Raw genomic sequence first — 12308 nt, forward strand, 5'->3', positions numbered from 1 at the left:
TTTCATTGGTTATGCTTCTGTGAAACCAACGGCTTGTTTAAAATACGATCAAAGCCCCCACAACGGGTGTTGAGTACCGACCATTGAGCAGCTCTTTCTTTCACGGGCACAGCGGTCGTTTGATCAGACGCAGACACGAGCCCATGAATCTGCTCATAAGTGCAAGCGTTAGGTTTCTATCGAGGAATTAGTTGACTCGATCTTGGCAAGAATTAGCTAATAAAGTTACAGTGTCAAGCGTTGGGTTTGTGGATTTTTTTTAAAAAAATCTTTTGGATATGGCAAAGCTGCGAGCAGTCATTATCAAAAGTATTCATCTGCGGTGTTTGTATCGCGTTCAGAGTGTAGAGCTGTGTTTGTTCCTTAGTGTAAGTGCGGGATGGTTCGATGGAAGGTGTGCTGCGTGCTGCTTGTGACCTTACGCTTGGCAGGCAACACGCTCGAATAGAGCGATGCCGACAATATCTCAATGATTGTTACTTCAGTTTGTTCCATTCCAATATTGCCACCATTGTGGCAATGTTGGGTTCAACAAACTCGACTAACAATTGGAGGGTTGTAAGTTCGAATTCCTATCAGGGGTGAGACTTACATCCTATCATGTCAACTACCAGGGGTCGATAAAATAAGTACCATTCTATAAACAGTAATATATATATTAGCCCGCAAAGTAGGAATGTGGAATTTTCTCCTCTGGCTCAAAGTAACGGAGTTTAACTCGATCGCTGTGCTCGTTTGAGCTGGCAGACAAATTGGGACAGATTGACAGCTACGGGAAGCAGTGGTGGTATAATATAAGCACGTTAACAAAAGCAAGACGAAAGGGAGTATTCATCAGCTGTTGAGTCAAGCGTTTTACATTGTAATTTTTTTACATACGTAATATTTAATCAAATGGGTCTCAAATCTCTTTTTCAGGTACGTCGTGCCTGTGAAAATTTGTAAATCCCTTTTGTGAATAATTTCACATGCAGGAGGAAACTGAAATACACGGAGAACAGCCTATGCGGATGTGGGAATAACACCACTGAATTAATACGCATTGTCTAGCACCTCTGCTCAGTCTTCAGCTCTGAACCTTCATCGCTTTGAAATAACTCTACACAATGAAGGAATCCCGGGAATTCTTGACAATAAATACCGATGGCAGTGTGTGGTCTGCGTACGTAAAGGCCACATGTGCAATGCGGTACAGGAAGTCAAAATGGATTTAAGAGTAAGAAGGAAAATATAACGTGCCAGTGCCACACTCAATCAACCGAGACTTTGTGTGCTGACGGAGCGAGATGCTTACGTCCGCAAGGGGTTGGCGTGCAGAGAATTATATTAAGCCTCGGAGAGGCATAGCGGCTTTCACGGTTCGGGTGAAGGCGACCACCTGCTTCGCCGTGCGTCGCAGTGGGTGTCGCGGTGCTACCGTGGAAGGCAAACAAAAAAGAACCGCTTCGAAAACAAAACGGTCTCATCATTCGCGTCGTTGGCATCGTAGAGTGTGCTCTTGCGTCGCAGAATGCGCCCTTACACTCGAGGTGAAGTCGTGTTGAACGCAAACCGTTGACCTTCACGTAAACCGGCCGTCGCGTTCGTGGAAGTCGGCGGGCGTCTGCCGTCCCGTGGTCAGGCGGCCGCTTGATATGTGATCGTGGAGTTTCCCATCAGTTTCTCGTGTGGAAATTAGCACCCGCCCCCCCCCTACCCCCCTATTATTTGCGTGAACGGAGACGCACGTTTTGATTTCACTTGAATTGCAGAGGGTCACAGTGTCGCACATCCAACCTTCACAGATTACCCGCCCTGACCGATTGACCGCCCACGCCGGGCGCAGTACGGTGGTGTGACGGTCACCTTACAAAGGTCAATGGCGGAGCCAGCATTTTCAGGTAGGGGGGCGAACCTCTACAGCAATGAAAAATGATAGTTGTTAGTAAGTAAGGACTTGTTAGTAAGTAAGGACTTGTTAGTAAGGAGTTGTAAGGAGTTGTTAGTAAGGAGTTGTTAGTAAGGAGTTGTTAGTAAGGACTTGTTAGTAAGGAGTTGTTAGTAAGGACTTGTTAGTAAGTGAGGAGTTGTTAGTAAGGAGTTGTTAGTAAGTAAGGAGTTGTTAGTAAGTAAGGAGTTGTTAGTAAGTAAGGAGTTGTTAGTAATTAAGGAGTTGTTAGTAAGGAGTTGTTAGTAAGCAAGGAGTTGTTAGTAAGTAGGGAGTTGTAAGTAAGGACTTGTTAGTAAGCAAGGAGTTGTTAGTAAGGAGTTGTTAGTAAGGAGTTGTTAGTAAGGAGTTGTTAGTAAGTAAGGAGTTGTTAGTAAGTAAGGACTTGTTAGTAAGTAAGGAGTTGTTAGTAAGTAAGGACTTGTTAGTAAGTAAGGAGTTGTTAGTAAGGACTTGTTAGTAAGTAAGGACTTGTTAGTAAGTAAGGAGTTGTTAGTTAGTAGGGAGTTGTTAGTAAGTAAGGACTTGTCCCTTGCTTTTTATTCGACCCTCGATCGATGGCGCAGCCATCGATCGAGGGTCGAATTCGAACCGCGTTGTGTGATCGGCATCGTACTCGCTGAAGGTGTTGATGCCTTCAGCGAAGTCGTGTCCTGTATACGCAACTGCGCACAATTCTGTGAGTCACTTATAACTGATTTGCCGTTACTTAATGCCAATTATGGACTCAGACTATTGTCCTATCATCTCATGGAGTCCCTGGCACGTAATAATATGCTACACAGTAGCAGTGGCGTTCGCAAAATGCCTATTTATTACTAATAAACCCGAATGATCCGATCGAAATTAAGGATTGATCCGATCGAAATTAAGGATTTCGATCGGAACATTGGGGGTGCACGTGCCACCATACCGCCCCACTGGCTCCGCCAGTGCCAAAGATGTTCCCGTATCTGACATTGTCACATTTCCGCCGATACCACGGCCCACGTCGTAGTCACATGCGATCTGTCACATTTGCCACCAATGCAGGCAAGTAAGAAAAGTGCGTTTGGGTTTGTCGATCGAATGTACAAACAAGCAACAAAAAAATAACCATTTGTTGAATGAAATGTCTCAGGAGGGGCCCAAGGGGATTATTATCCCAGATCCCTTCAATGGTGAGTCTGTTTTTTGTATATCCTGATCCCCCCCCCCCTGAGTTTTGTGTAAAGAGGGACCGATTGACTGAATGAAGTGTAACAACTATTCTCATATTTCTTTTTGACAATGCTTTCTTCTGTGCAATAATTAGCGAGCGTGCGGAGAAAGTCAAAACCTGTCACACACACGCGCACACACGCACACACTAGCACACTCGAGAGACGCCGGTGTTACCCTGCGACGTGTGCCGAGGGTTGTGGCTCGACACCACGAACGCTCGGGGCAATTGGCGCAGCATTTGCCCGCCCACCCCACCTCGAACAGCCCCAGCCACCTTCAAATGACAGTTAACGGAAGAGTGTAAAACGATTCCATGTGTGCCTGCAAACACACACACACGCACGCATGTATGTATGTATGTATTCGACAGTCTCTGAGGCTAAATAATGGGAGGGGGAGGGGAGGGGTGGTTGCTTTCTCCATACGTACTGCGCTACGAACCCGGTGAACTGCCGTGACTCAGTGGTGAGGGATTATCAGAACTGGTCCCGGGCCTTCCCCCCAGGGCCGACGACTTGAGCCTTAAACGAGAACTTGATGCGGCGTGCAAACATCGGCACTGGGGAGACGAAGGCGGCCGGGCGTAGTGCTGTTCTCCCCGCCCCCCCCCCCCCCCCCGCTCGTATGCCTTGCCAATTTCCTCCCCAACTCGATTTACTTCATCCCACCTAGAATCGTAAATAAAGCAACCCCAACCAGCACAGACCGTTTGCTCGACCACAGATTTAAAATTAATAACATTGCACGCAACTTCATGAAACTTAGGGGGACATTCACCACCCCCCCCACCCGCCCTCCCCGATTTCACCATCAACACGATCTGGGGTCCCAGCACTTCAGCCGCACCTCCGATTAGCACGGTTGGCTACGTACGGCGCGAAAGAAATTCAACGTACATGGGCGCTCACAAACATCACTCGACTCCCGCCCCCCCCCCCCCCCAACAGTTAGTTACAAAAAGCTCTGGGGGTGGGGGTTGTTGTTGTTGTTGCTGTTGTTTGTTTGGTTACAGCCGGGCCTCGTGATCTCCCACCACGCCGACCAGACACTCAGCAGCTTCTGCCAGTGGCAGGCCGGGGTATCGGGCCGCAACGGTGCCCGCCACGACCACGCCATCCTCCTCACCGGCTTGGACATCTGCTCCTGGCAGAACAAGCCCTGCGACACTCTCGGTACCGCCGCCGCCGTCGCTCGAACCTCTGCATTCCGCCCTCTGCTTCCCCGGCAGCCGTCATCCCCTTAGTGGCCACGGAGGTCTCGGCAGGGCGGGTGGTGGCTCTATGCACGCCAGTAATCTACCCGCTGGAGGAAAGGGTTGGTGGGGTCGCACAGATGTTGCGGAAAACTCCCTTCCTGTGGGCGCCGAGGTGGTGCCACGCCCTGGCTCGCCGGCAGACGGCGGCACAGCAGCACGTGGACTCCACCTGTTGCTTCTGCGCTGGGGAGTTATTGCTCCCGCTCGCCCCCTGCGGTTTTACCCCGGAAGCTCCGTTTATTACCCTCGCGTGTGAACACTCAGCAATGGGCCGACGACGCCTCGACAAATTTTGATTTAAAGCTTTCGTGACTGCAGTAATTCATATCCTTAGTTCTTTCGGTAAAGTCACGTTGACTTTACCGAAAGAACTAAGGATACGACGCCTCGACACGTAGAGGACCGCAGAGCTCGGAGGGTGCTCTTTGGCGCAGGCTCGCCGCGTGGCCGCTGCCTTCCCGGCGTCACCGTGGGATCCTTGCGCCTCTTCGAGTCGCTCTCGCCCTTCTGGAGGGAGCGACGACTTCCTAGTTGAGGTCATTTATTATAATCGCAGATCTGTCAACCTCTTTCCGACTCGTACCTGCTCCTCGGCTTCCTGCACTTTGTTGTGGCCCCCTCTTGGCTTGGAGACCATTCTTGAAAACTCACGTTTCGCTAGAGGTGGAGGGGGCAGGGGGATTAAACCAAGAGCCCCTGGTGCATTGAAATGCTTCCGATGCATAAGGTATTTAAAGGATACAATACTGAGGCATCACCCAACATCACACACTGGGAGAACTCACCTGCGGCATGAGAGAAACGATATTGTTATGCCGGGACGTGGGGCATTCATGAGCGCAAGACTTGACCTAAGTGGCCGTGCGTTTGTGTGTGCGTGTGTGCACGCGTGTGTGTGTGTATGTGTATGTATGGGGAGCGATGGCGCAACGGTTAGCGCGCCGTGCTACGAACCCGGCGACCCGGGTTCCATTCCCGCTCACGGTCAACACCAGTGACGATTATCTGAACCGGTCCTGGGCCTCCCCTAGGTCGCCTCAGCCTCAAATGAGTACCTCGTGCGATGTGTAAATATCGCCACTGGGGAGACAAAGGCGGACGGGCGTGGTGCTGGCCACCCACCCCCTCGTGTGCCGTGCCGGCCTTCATAGTTGCTCACTAACTGCACTTGCCCCAACAGTCTGTTAAGGCTATACAGGGGATCTTTGTCTTTGTCACCGCAGCATCGTGCCACAGCCTGTGCCTCACTCCTCTGAGAAACCACTGCCTTAAACTACAGGGCTCAAACTATATTTTTGTTACTTAATAATGTTATTTTTTATTGTACCAGGTAAGGCCCACTGAGCTATATGTCTCTTTTTCAGAAGCGACCTGGACACAAATGATAGCTTCATAGTTGCTCACTAACTACACTTGTCCCAACAGTCTGTTCAGGCGATACGGGAGAATTTTTGTCGTTGTATGTGTACGGGGAGTGGTAGTTTAGTGGTCAGCGTACCGCGCTACAAACCCGGTGACCATGAATTGGTTTCCCGCTCGCAGCCAATAACGGTGATGAATATCTGAACAAGTCGTGGTGCCCCCCCCCTCTAGATTGACTCAGCCTTAAATTAGTAACTCGTGCAGTGTGTACGCATCAGCACTGGGGAGACAAAGGTGACCGTGCGTGGCGCTGGCCACACACCCCTCTCGTGAGCCGTGCTGGCCTGCATAGGTGCTCGCTAACAGCACTTGCCCTCAACAGTCTGTTAAGGCTCTACGGGGGACCTTTGTCTTTGTCAACCCATGGTACCTGGGTCTGTCCCGTGACCTCCTGCCAGCAAAGCCTTTGACGCTCCATTGTGGCTTCAACGTGCCTCTAGCCTGACACAATCTTTGTGATAATTTCACCGTCACTTAGTGACAAATGGCGACTGTTGTTGTTGAAGGTCGTGTTGTGTGTTTTCTCACTGTGCAGGCTTTGCGCCCATCAGTGGGATGTGCAGTAAGTACCGCAGCTGCACGGTGAATGAAGACTCTGGACTGGGAGTCGCCTTCACCATCGCTCATGAGTCAGGACACAAGTGAGTACAATCATGTATATAAGCATACACACACATGCGCAAATCAAAATAAAGATCCCCTGTCGAGTCATGCAGACTTTTGTCACACGTGCTTTTAGCGACCACCTTTTATGGCCGCAAGTGGTAGGCGTGGCAAGAACAATGCATGCCCACCTTTGTCTCCCCCGTGTAGATGTTGGCACACTGTGTCAGGTACTCATTTAAGGCAGAGTCGACCTAGGAGAGGACCAGGACTAATTCAGATAAAACTGATCACTTATGTTAAACAGGCCTGGGAAACACACCCCTGGCAATGGTTCCATAGAGTGTGAAGTGAACCCCCTCCAGCAAACATACATTCAAGACAAAGATTCCCCATGTAGTCTATACAGGTTGTTGGAGCAAGTGCTGTTAGCGAGCACCTATGAAGGCCAGCACTGTGTACTCATTCAAGCCTCAGTCGATACGTGCACGTGCACAGAATTATAGTCGCACCTACAAACGCAATTGCAGGGGTGCATGATTTATCTGTCGCTATATTCAAAAGTTACACAACAGATTTAGACCACGAGTAAACTCAACAATTGGCATCGATTTTTGTTGTTGAAAATTTGAATATTGTCGTTGAAGGCCTGGCACCACACTGTCTGCTTCTGTGTCATTCACAAGCACATGCGCCACATTCACACTCAGTCGTGTGCAGTAGGCTCGGTTTAATTGCTGATTAGCATGGTTGGCTGCGTACAGTACGAAATAAGTTCAACATACGTACACTCGAAGCGAGGAAACGTTTAATCGATCAACTTGTTATTCCATGTGCGTGTACATATGCCTTCCACGTTACCACATTTGTTCATAAGCTTTTATTAACTTAACAGATGAGGTTTTTGCAGCAAGTATTGTGATTCATGGTCGAGTTTTGGATTGGGATACATGGCCACATGGTCTAATCCAAAAATATACTATGAATCAAGCTTGTGTTGGTTTTAAATTATATTGCCTCTGGTACATTGCTTGGTTATTTTAAAATAAATGGCTTGTAATTCATAAAGTCGAAGTGTTGTTCATTCATATGAATTACGTTTTACGTAAAGCCCTCCGATACGACTTTATTGATGCGACGTGCACTCTCTATTTTGTATAAGTAAAAATAATATTGATTTATTATTTTATACACAGCGACCTCTGACTGCCTTAAATTCCACCGCATCTCATCAGTGAGACGTGTCCTCGTAAGGTAACGATACTGTAGAGCAAAATGTTACGGCCAGGAGCCCTGTCCAAGCACAGCATAGGGCGAAGAGATGAACTCCTGAGTAGTCGGTAAAGCTTCATGACTGCCCAAGTGTGCTGAACCAGTGATCGAACTTGAAAGTTGGCTCGCCCAGGACGCCCTTAGTTTTATTATAAAGTAGCCGTGCGCCGCACCGCTCATTCCTACCCGACACTAATCATGTGCACATCAACAACGTAGCAAAATAAAAAAAAACTCAACAGATTCCTCAAACAACACTGTGGCCTTAACAGGAAGAAAGAAAAGTTGCAGTGGCAACGTCCTGGGCAATGGGGGCCCCTTCTTCATAGCGCGTAAATGAACAATGTAAAAGTCAACAATGTAAACGCCTCGGAGGCGCATTGCGGAGCGACTGGCGTTGGATGAGGCCGCTTCCGAAGCAGATACGCCTCATAAACGCGCCCGCGCGTGCGTGCGTGCGTCTGTGCCGCCGATGAAAAGCGATCCTTTGCCATCACGACGGCGTTGTCCACAGCGCGTGACTAAACTGTTTACGTACACGATTGCGCTTCTCGGTCCGCACACGGACATTATATGCATTTCATTTTAGACCACCCCAGTCGCGGCTCCGTCACACGCGGGTGCTTGCCCACGTGAAAATTAACTTGGCCGGTTTGAGGATTCTGTGAAAATAAACTCGCCCTGGTCTTTAGGCTCTTCCCCACGGCCTTCAAAAACCAATAACTCCACTTACGCGAACCGAGGCTTTCGACGCGGGCTTTCAATGCAGTCGTAGCATGGGGTTGTGTTAACAGCGCCGGTTGGACTGCGTCACGAAGAAGGATTGAGAGAGAGGCGGTTAGCAATGAAAAATGAGGGCGACCCTTCCCGAGCAATACGTAGCAAAAGAGGTGGGCAGACTAGGAGTTGGCATTAAGCCCTTCAGATATTATCTGTAGCCTGGATGGGTTTTCACTTATCCAAGGAAGACGATGGAACATTCCGACTTGCTTGTTTAGGCAAAACCTTCAATATTCTTGGTTCTTTCGGTAAAGTCACGTAGATAGATTAGGCTCCTGATGAGGACCGCTTGTGTTGCGATCGAAACGTCGTAGGTTTTTTGCTTTTATTTTTTATTTTATTCTTTTTATTTTCTATCTACGTGACTTTACCGAAAGAACCAAGAAAATGAATTCCTGCAGTCACGAAAGTTTAAGTCAAAACCTTCAATGTTTGAGCTTGGTGGTGATGGTGAAGTTTTGCCAGGTGGCACTTTGGTTCGAATGCTTCATTTACAAACAGAAGCTTGTGAGTTCAAGTTGCTGATTGGGGTTCACTCTGCACATCATCAGTGCTAATTGTATGGTTAGCCTGGCACCACCCATGGGTGTATGGAATTTCCAGCGCTGGCTTAGCACTGCTACCATAGAGGAGTATCGCTAAATTCTCATACGATCATGGTAACACGTTGATGATACTTTAAAGCGTTGTGAGAGGGACCTCTGATTTGTAAGTCGGGGGTAGATATTTGTGTGTGGTGGGATCTGGGTAGACTTCATCAAAGGTCCTCTCCTTGATACCAGAAATGGCAAATTTATAACCCCTTTAACTTATTTTTCCATTCCAGCACAACATAGTTTTTTCTGTGCGTTTAAGAATTTGCTTGTTTATTCATCAAATATCGTAAATTATTAAGGATTGGAGTATAGTGGGAAATGTAGAGACATTAGACGTTCAATATTTTTTTAACTCTCCAAAATATAGCCTCTCTGAAGTCTCCCAACAACGAGCAGTTCATAAATTCAGTTTCAGTAATAATTCACATATCCATTCGGGTGGCAGGCAGGGTGGTACAGTGGTAACGCTTATGGATTTGGTTGTATGCTTTTTGTGAAGAAAATGAACATACATTAACCCTTAGGAAAATTGTACATTTGGAGATCACTGCTATGGGTGTACATGTATTCCCCTCCCTATCCTACTTGTATCACAATGGTGCTGTCAGCGTCTTGTCATGAGATGCAGACATTTAATTCTGGACTCTCACAGTAAGCAGTAGACTACCTTGTGTCATAGAGCAGCCGAAGAAGATGACACGGCACGATTACTTTTGAAGCCTATTAAATATCCCTCTTTAACCATACACATTAGGTGTGCCCTGCAAAGTGCATTTGCCAAAATGTCAATGAAATGTATATGTAGGAATAGGTTTTACCCTTTTAACTGGCACAAAAACTGACACCTTTATTCAAGGCATCATGTTTGCAATAACCACAACACAAGCAGTCAAAATGCAAACAAAAAAGACAACTCTGATAATAATATGCACTGTCCTTGAATTTGATTGGTCCACACCCGAGACAGCTTTTCTTAGAGCCTAGTCTCCATTGGTGTTGGACCAGAAGACGCCAATGGAGACTAGGCTCTAAGAAAAGCTGTCTCGGGTGTGGACCAATCAAATTCAAGGACAGTGCATATTATTATCAGAGTTGTCTTTTTTGTTTGCATTTTGACTGCTTGTGTTGTGGTTATTGCAAACATGATGCCTTGAATAAAGGTGTCAGTTTTTGTGCCAGTCAAAAGGGTAAAACCTATTCCTATATCTTGTTTCTGGCAAAGGAGGTCTCATAATGGAAATGTATATGTATTTCATTCTCAGAACGGAAATAATATTAAGTGGAAAAGCAACATTCAATATCGTGAATTGTTTTTGTATGGCATATTTGGTGCCTCGGGTGAGATCATCACCTCGATGCACTCATGAGCCCAGATAAATCACAGGCGCGGCTGTCTGGATTTGAACCCAGAATCTCCAGTGGTACTTGCTTAGAAGTGCTCTGACGTGACATTCGCCTTCTGCACTAAAAACCCAGCCATCTCCAATGTGCTTTAAAAAAATGTTCTGTTTTGTATTCGGAACATTTGCTTGTAATTAAACACGCACGGAGACAAATGCACCATTGTTGCGTGTATGTTCAGAATACTGAGCCAACTTCTTTCAATATCTTACCTAAAAACTGTAGATGGGACAGATGTAAACCTCTTAAAAGCCATTCTTGAAGGTGAACAGATAGTGGGCCATATTCCTGTTAAATGTTCTCATCATCAACAACACAATGTCAAACCAAATTATGTTTTGTCAGTATCTGAAAGGCTCAACGTGGAAGGATAGTGTTCAGCATTCTTTTTTTAAAATGATATTTAATGTTTTTTTGGCAAACAAATTCCGAATAGTACATTCTGCATTAAAACTGATTGTTACTCCCTACTAGTAAGACTGGGTTACACGTGCAGCATAAATAATGTGGCAATAATTTCTTCCCACTTTTTAAAACGATTATTTATTTAAAAAAAACTTTTATTTAGCTTGCTGACACGTGAATTAGGAAAATTAGATCATGAGATTACGTTTCATTTTGAAGTGTCAGGAATATATTTTTGCCAAGCATAACATGCGTGGGGGGGGGGGGGGTGTTTGTCAGTTCCAGAAGTTGGTAGCCTGTGCAGGCCACGTGTGCGTGCGTGTGTGCACATGGGGAGTAGTGGCATAGCGGTCAGCACGCGGTGCTGCAAACCCGGTGACCTAATTTCGATTCCTGCCCATTGAAATGTCAGTCGTGAGTGGGATCTGAACCACGGCCCATCTCCTTCGTGGGCCATGCTACCCTTCGCAGGTGCTCGATAACAGAACTTTCCCCAAAAACCTATATGGGGATAATTTGTGCATTTGTATATGGCAGGGGTGTTATGGTTAAGGCATTAAAGCTACAATTCTGGCTGCCCAAGTCTGATTCATGACCACGCAGTGACAATTGGTATTTGAAACCAGCATCTCATTCATATTCTTGGTTCTTTCGGTAAAGTCACCACGTAGAAGGGAAACAATAAAATAATAAAAAATATAAAACATTTAAAGTCTCACGACGTTTCGACTGCAACACAAACAATCATCATCAGGTGTGAAAACCACAGCAAGAAAATTTGAAAAAAGTGGCATTTTTTAAAAAAAGATCATGTTCAAGGATAACCACGGTAAAAAAAAAAACCCCAAAAAGATGAACAGCAGAAACATATATAAATTATATAAAAATAAAACAAACATTGGAACAATCCTACACCTAGGAGGCAATAACAGAGTCAATTAAATGCAAAAGGTGGATCACGGAATAACTTTTCATAACACAGGATTCTGTCAAAAAGTCAGTTCGGAGAAACATTAAACAAATAACTTAACCCAGAGGATGTAGGCGTTCGAAGAATACTTGAAAAACGAGATTTAGGCTGGTCAAGTAACGAACAACTTTTTGAAACCCACCGAGATGATATATATTGTAAATGTAACACACACACACTTGATATTGTTCGACTGTTGACTGGCGTCCAATGTAAAAGGTGGTTTTAAAAGTTTGGTACTGGCTTTTGAAACGTGGCATATTTTAATATGTGAGTGCTTCTCTTTGGAGGAAGCAAGTGGTGGTGAAAGCCCGGTTGACTTGTGAGTCCGTGTTTATCGTGTAAATACGAGCGTGCAGCCGTGACCCCTCCACTACCACATTACGTGCTGAACTGACCTTAAAATATACATACTCAATTGGGATTGCAGACAGCCGCAATCCTTTCTCCCCTCCTGCAAGACCCAATGCTCGC

The 12308-nt window shown here is 46.4% G+C and overlaps 1 protein-coding gene across 1 annotated transcript in view; it reads left to right on the plus strand.

Moving 5' to 3' along the window:
* Window positions 1-12308, plus strand: part of LOC116945893 (A disintegrin and metalloproteinase with thrombospondin motifs 18-like) — a 108354-nt gene that overhangs the window by 46736 nt on the left and 49310 nt on the right. Inside the window, exons 7-8 of the mRNA XM_076069668.1 lie at window positions 4143-4302; window positions 6343-6448. Of these exons, the coding sequence (XP_075925783.1) occupies window positions 4143-4302; window positions 6343-6448 (266 nt within the window). The remainder of the gene's footprint in view (window positions 1-4142; window positions 4303-6342; window positions 6449-12308) is intronic.

The sequence above is a fragment of the Petromyzon marinus genome, chromosome 25 (genome assembly GCF_048934315.1).
Source record: "Petromyzon marinus isolate PM22_M1 ecotype Great Lakes invasive population chromosome 25, UKy_Petmar_22M1.pri1.0, whole genome shotgun sequence".
Taxonomy (NCBI): Eukaryota; Metazoa; Chordata; class Hyperoartia; order Petromyzontiformes; family Petromyzontidae; genus Petromyzon; species Petromyzon marinus.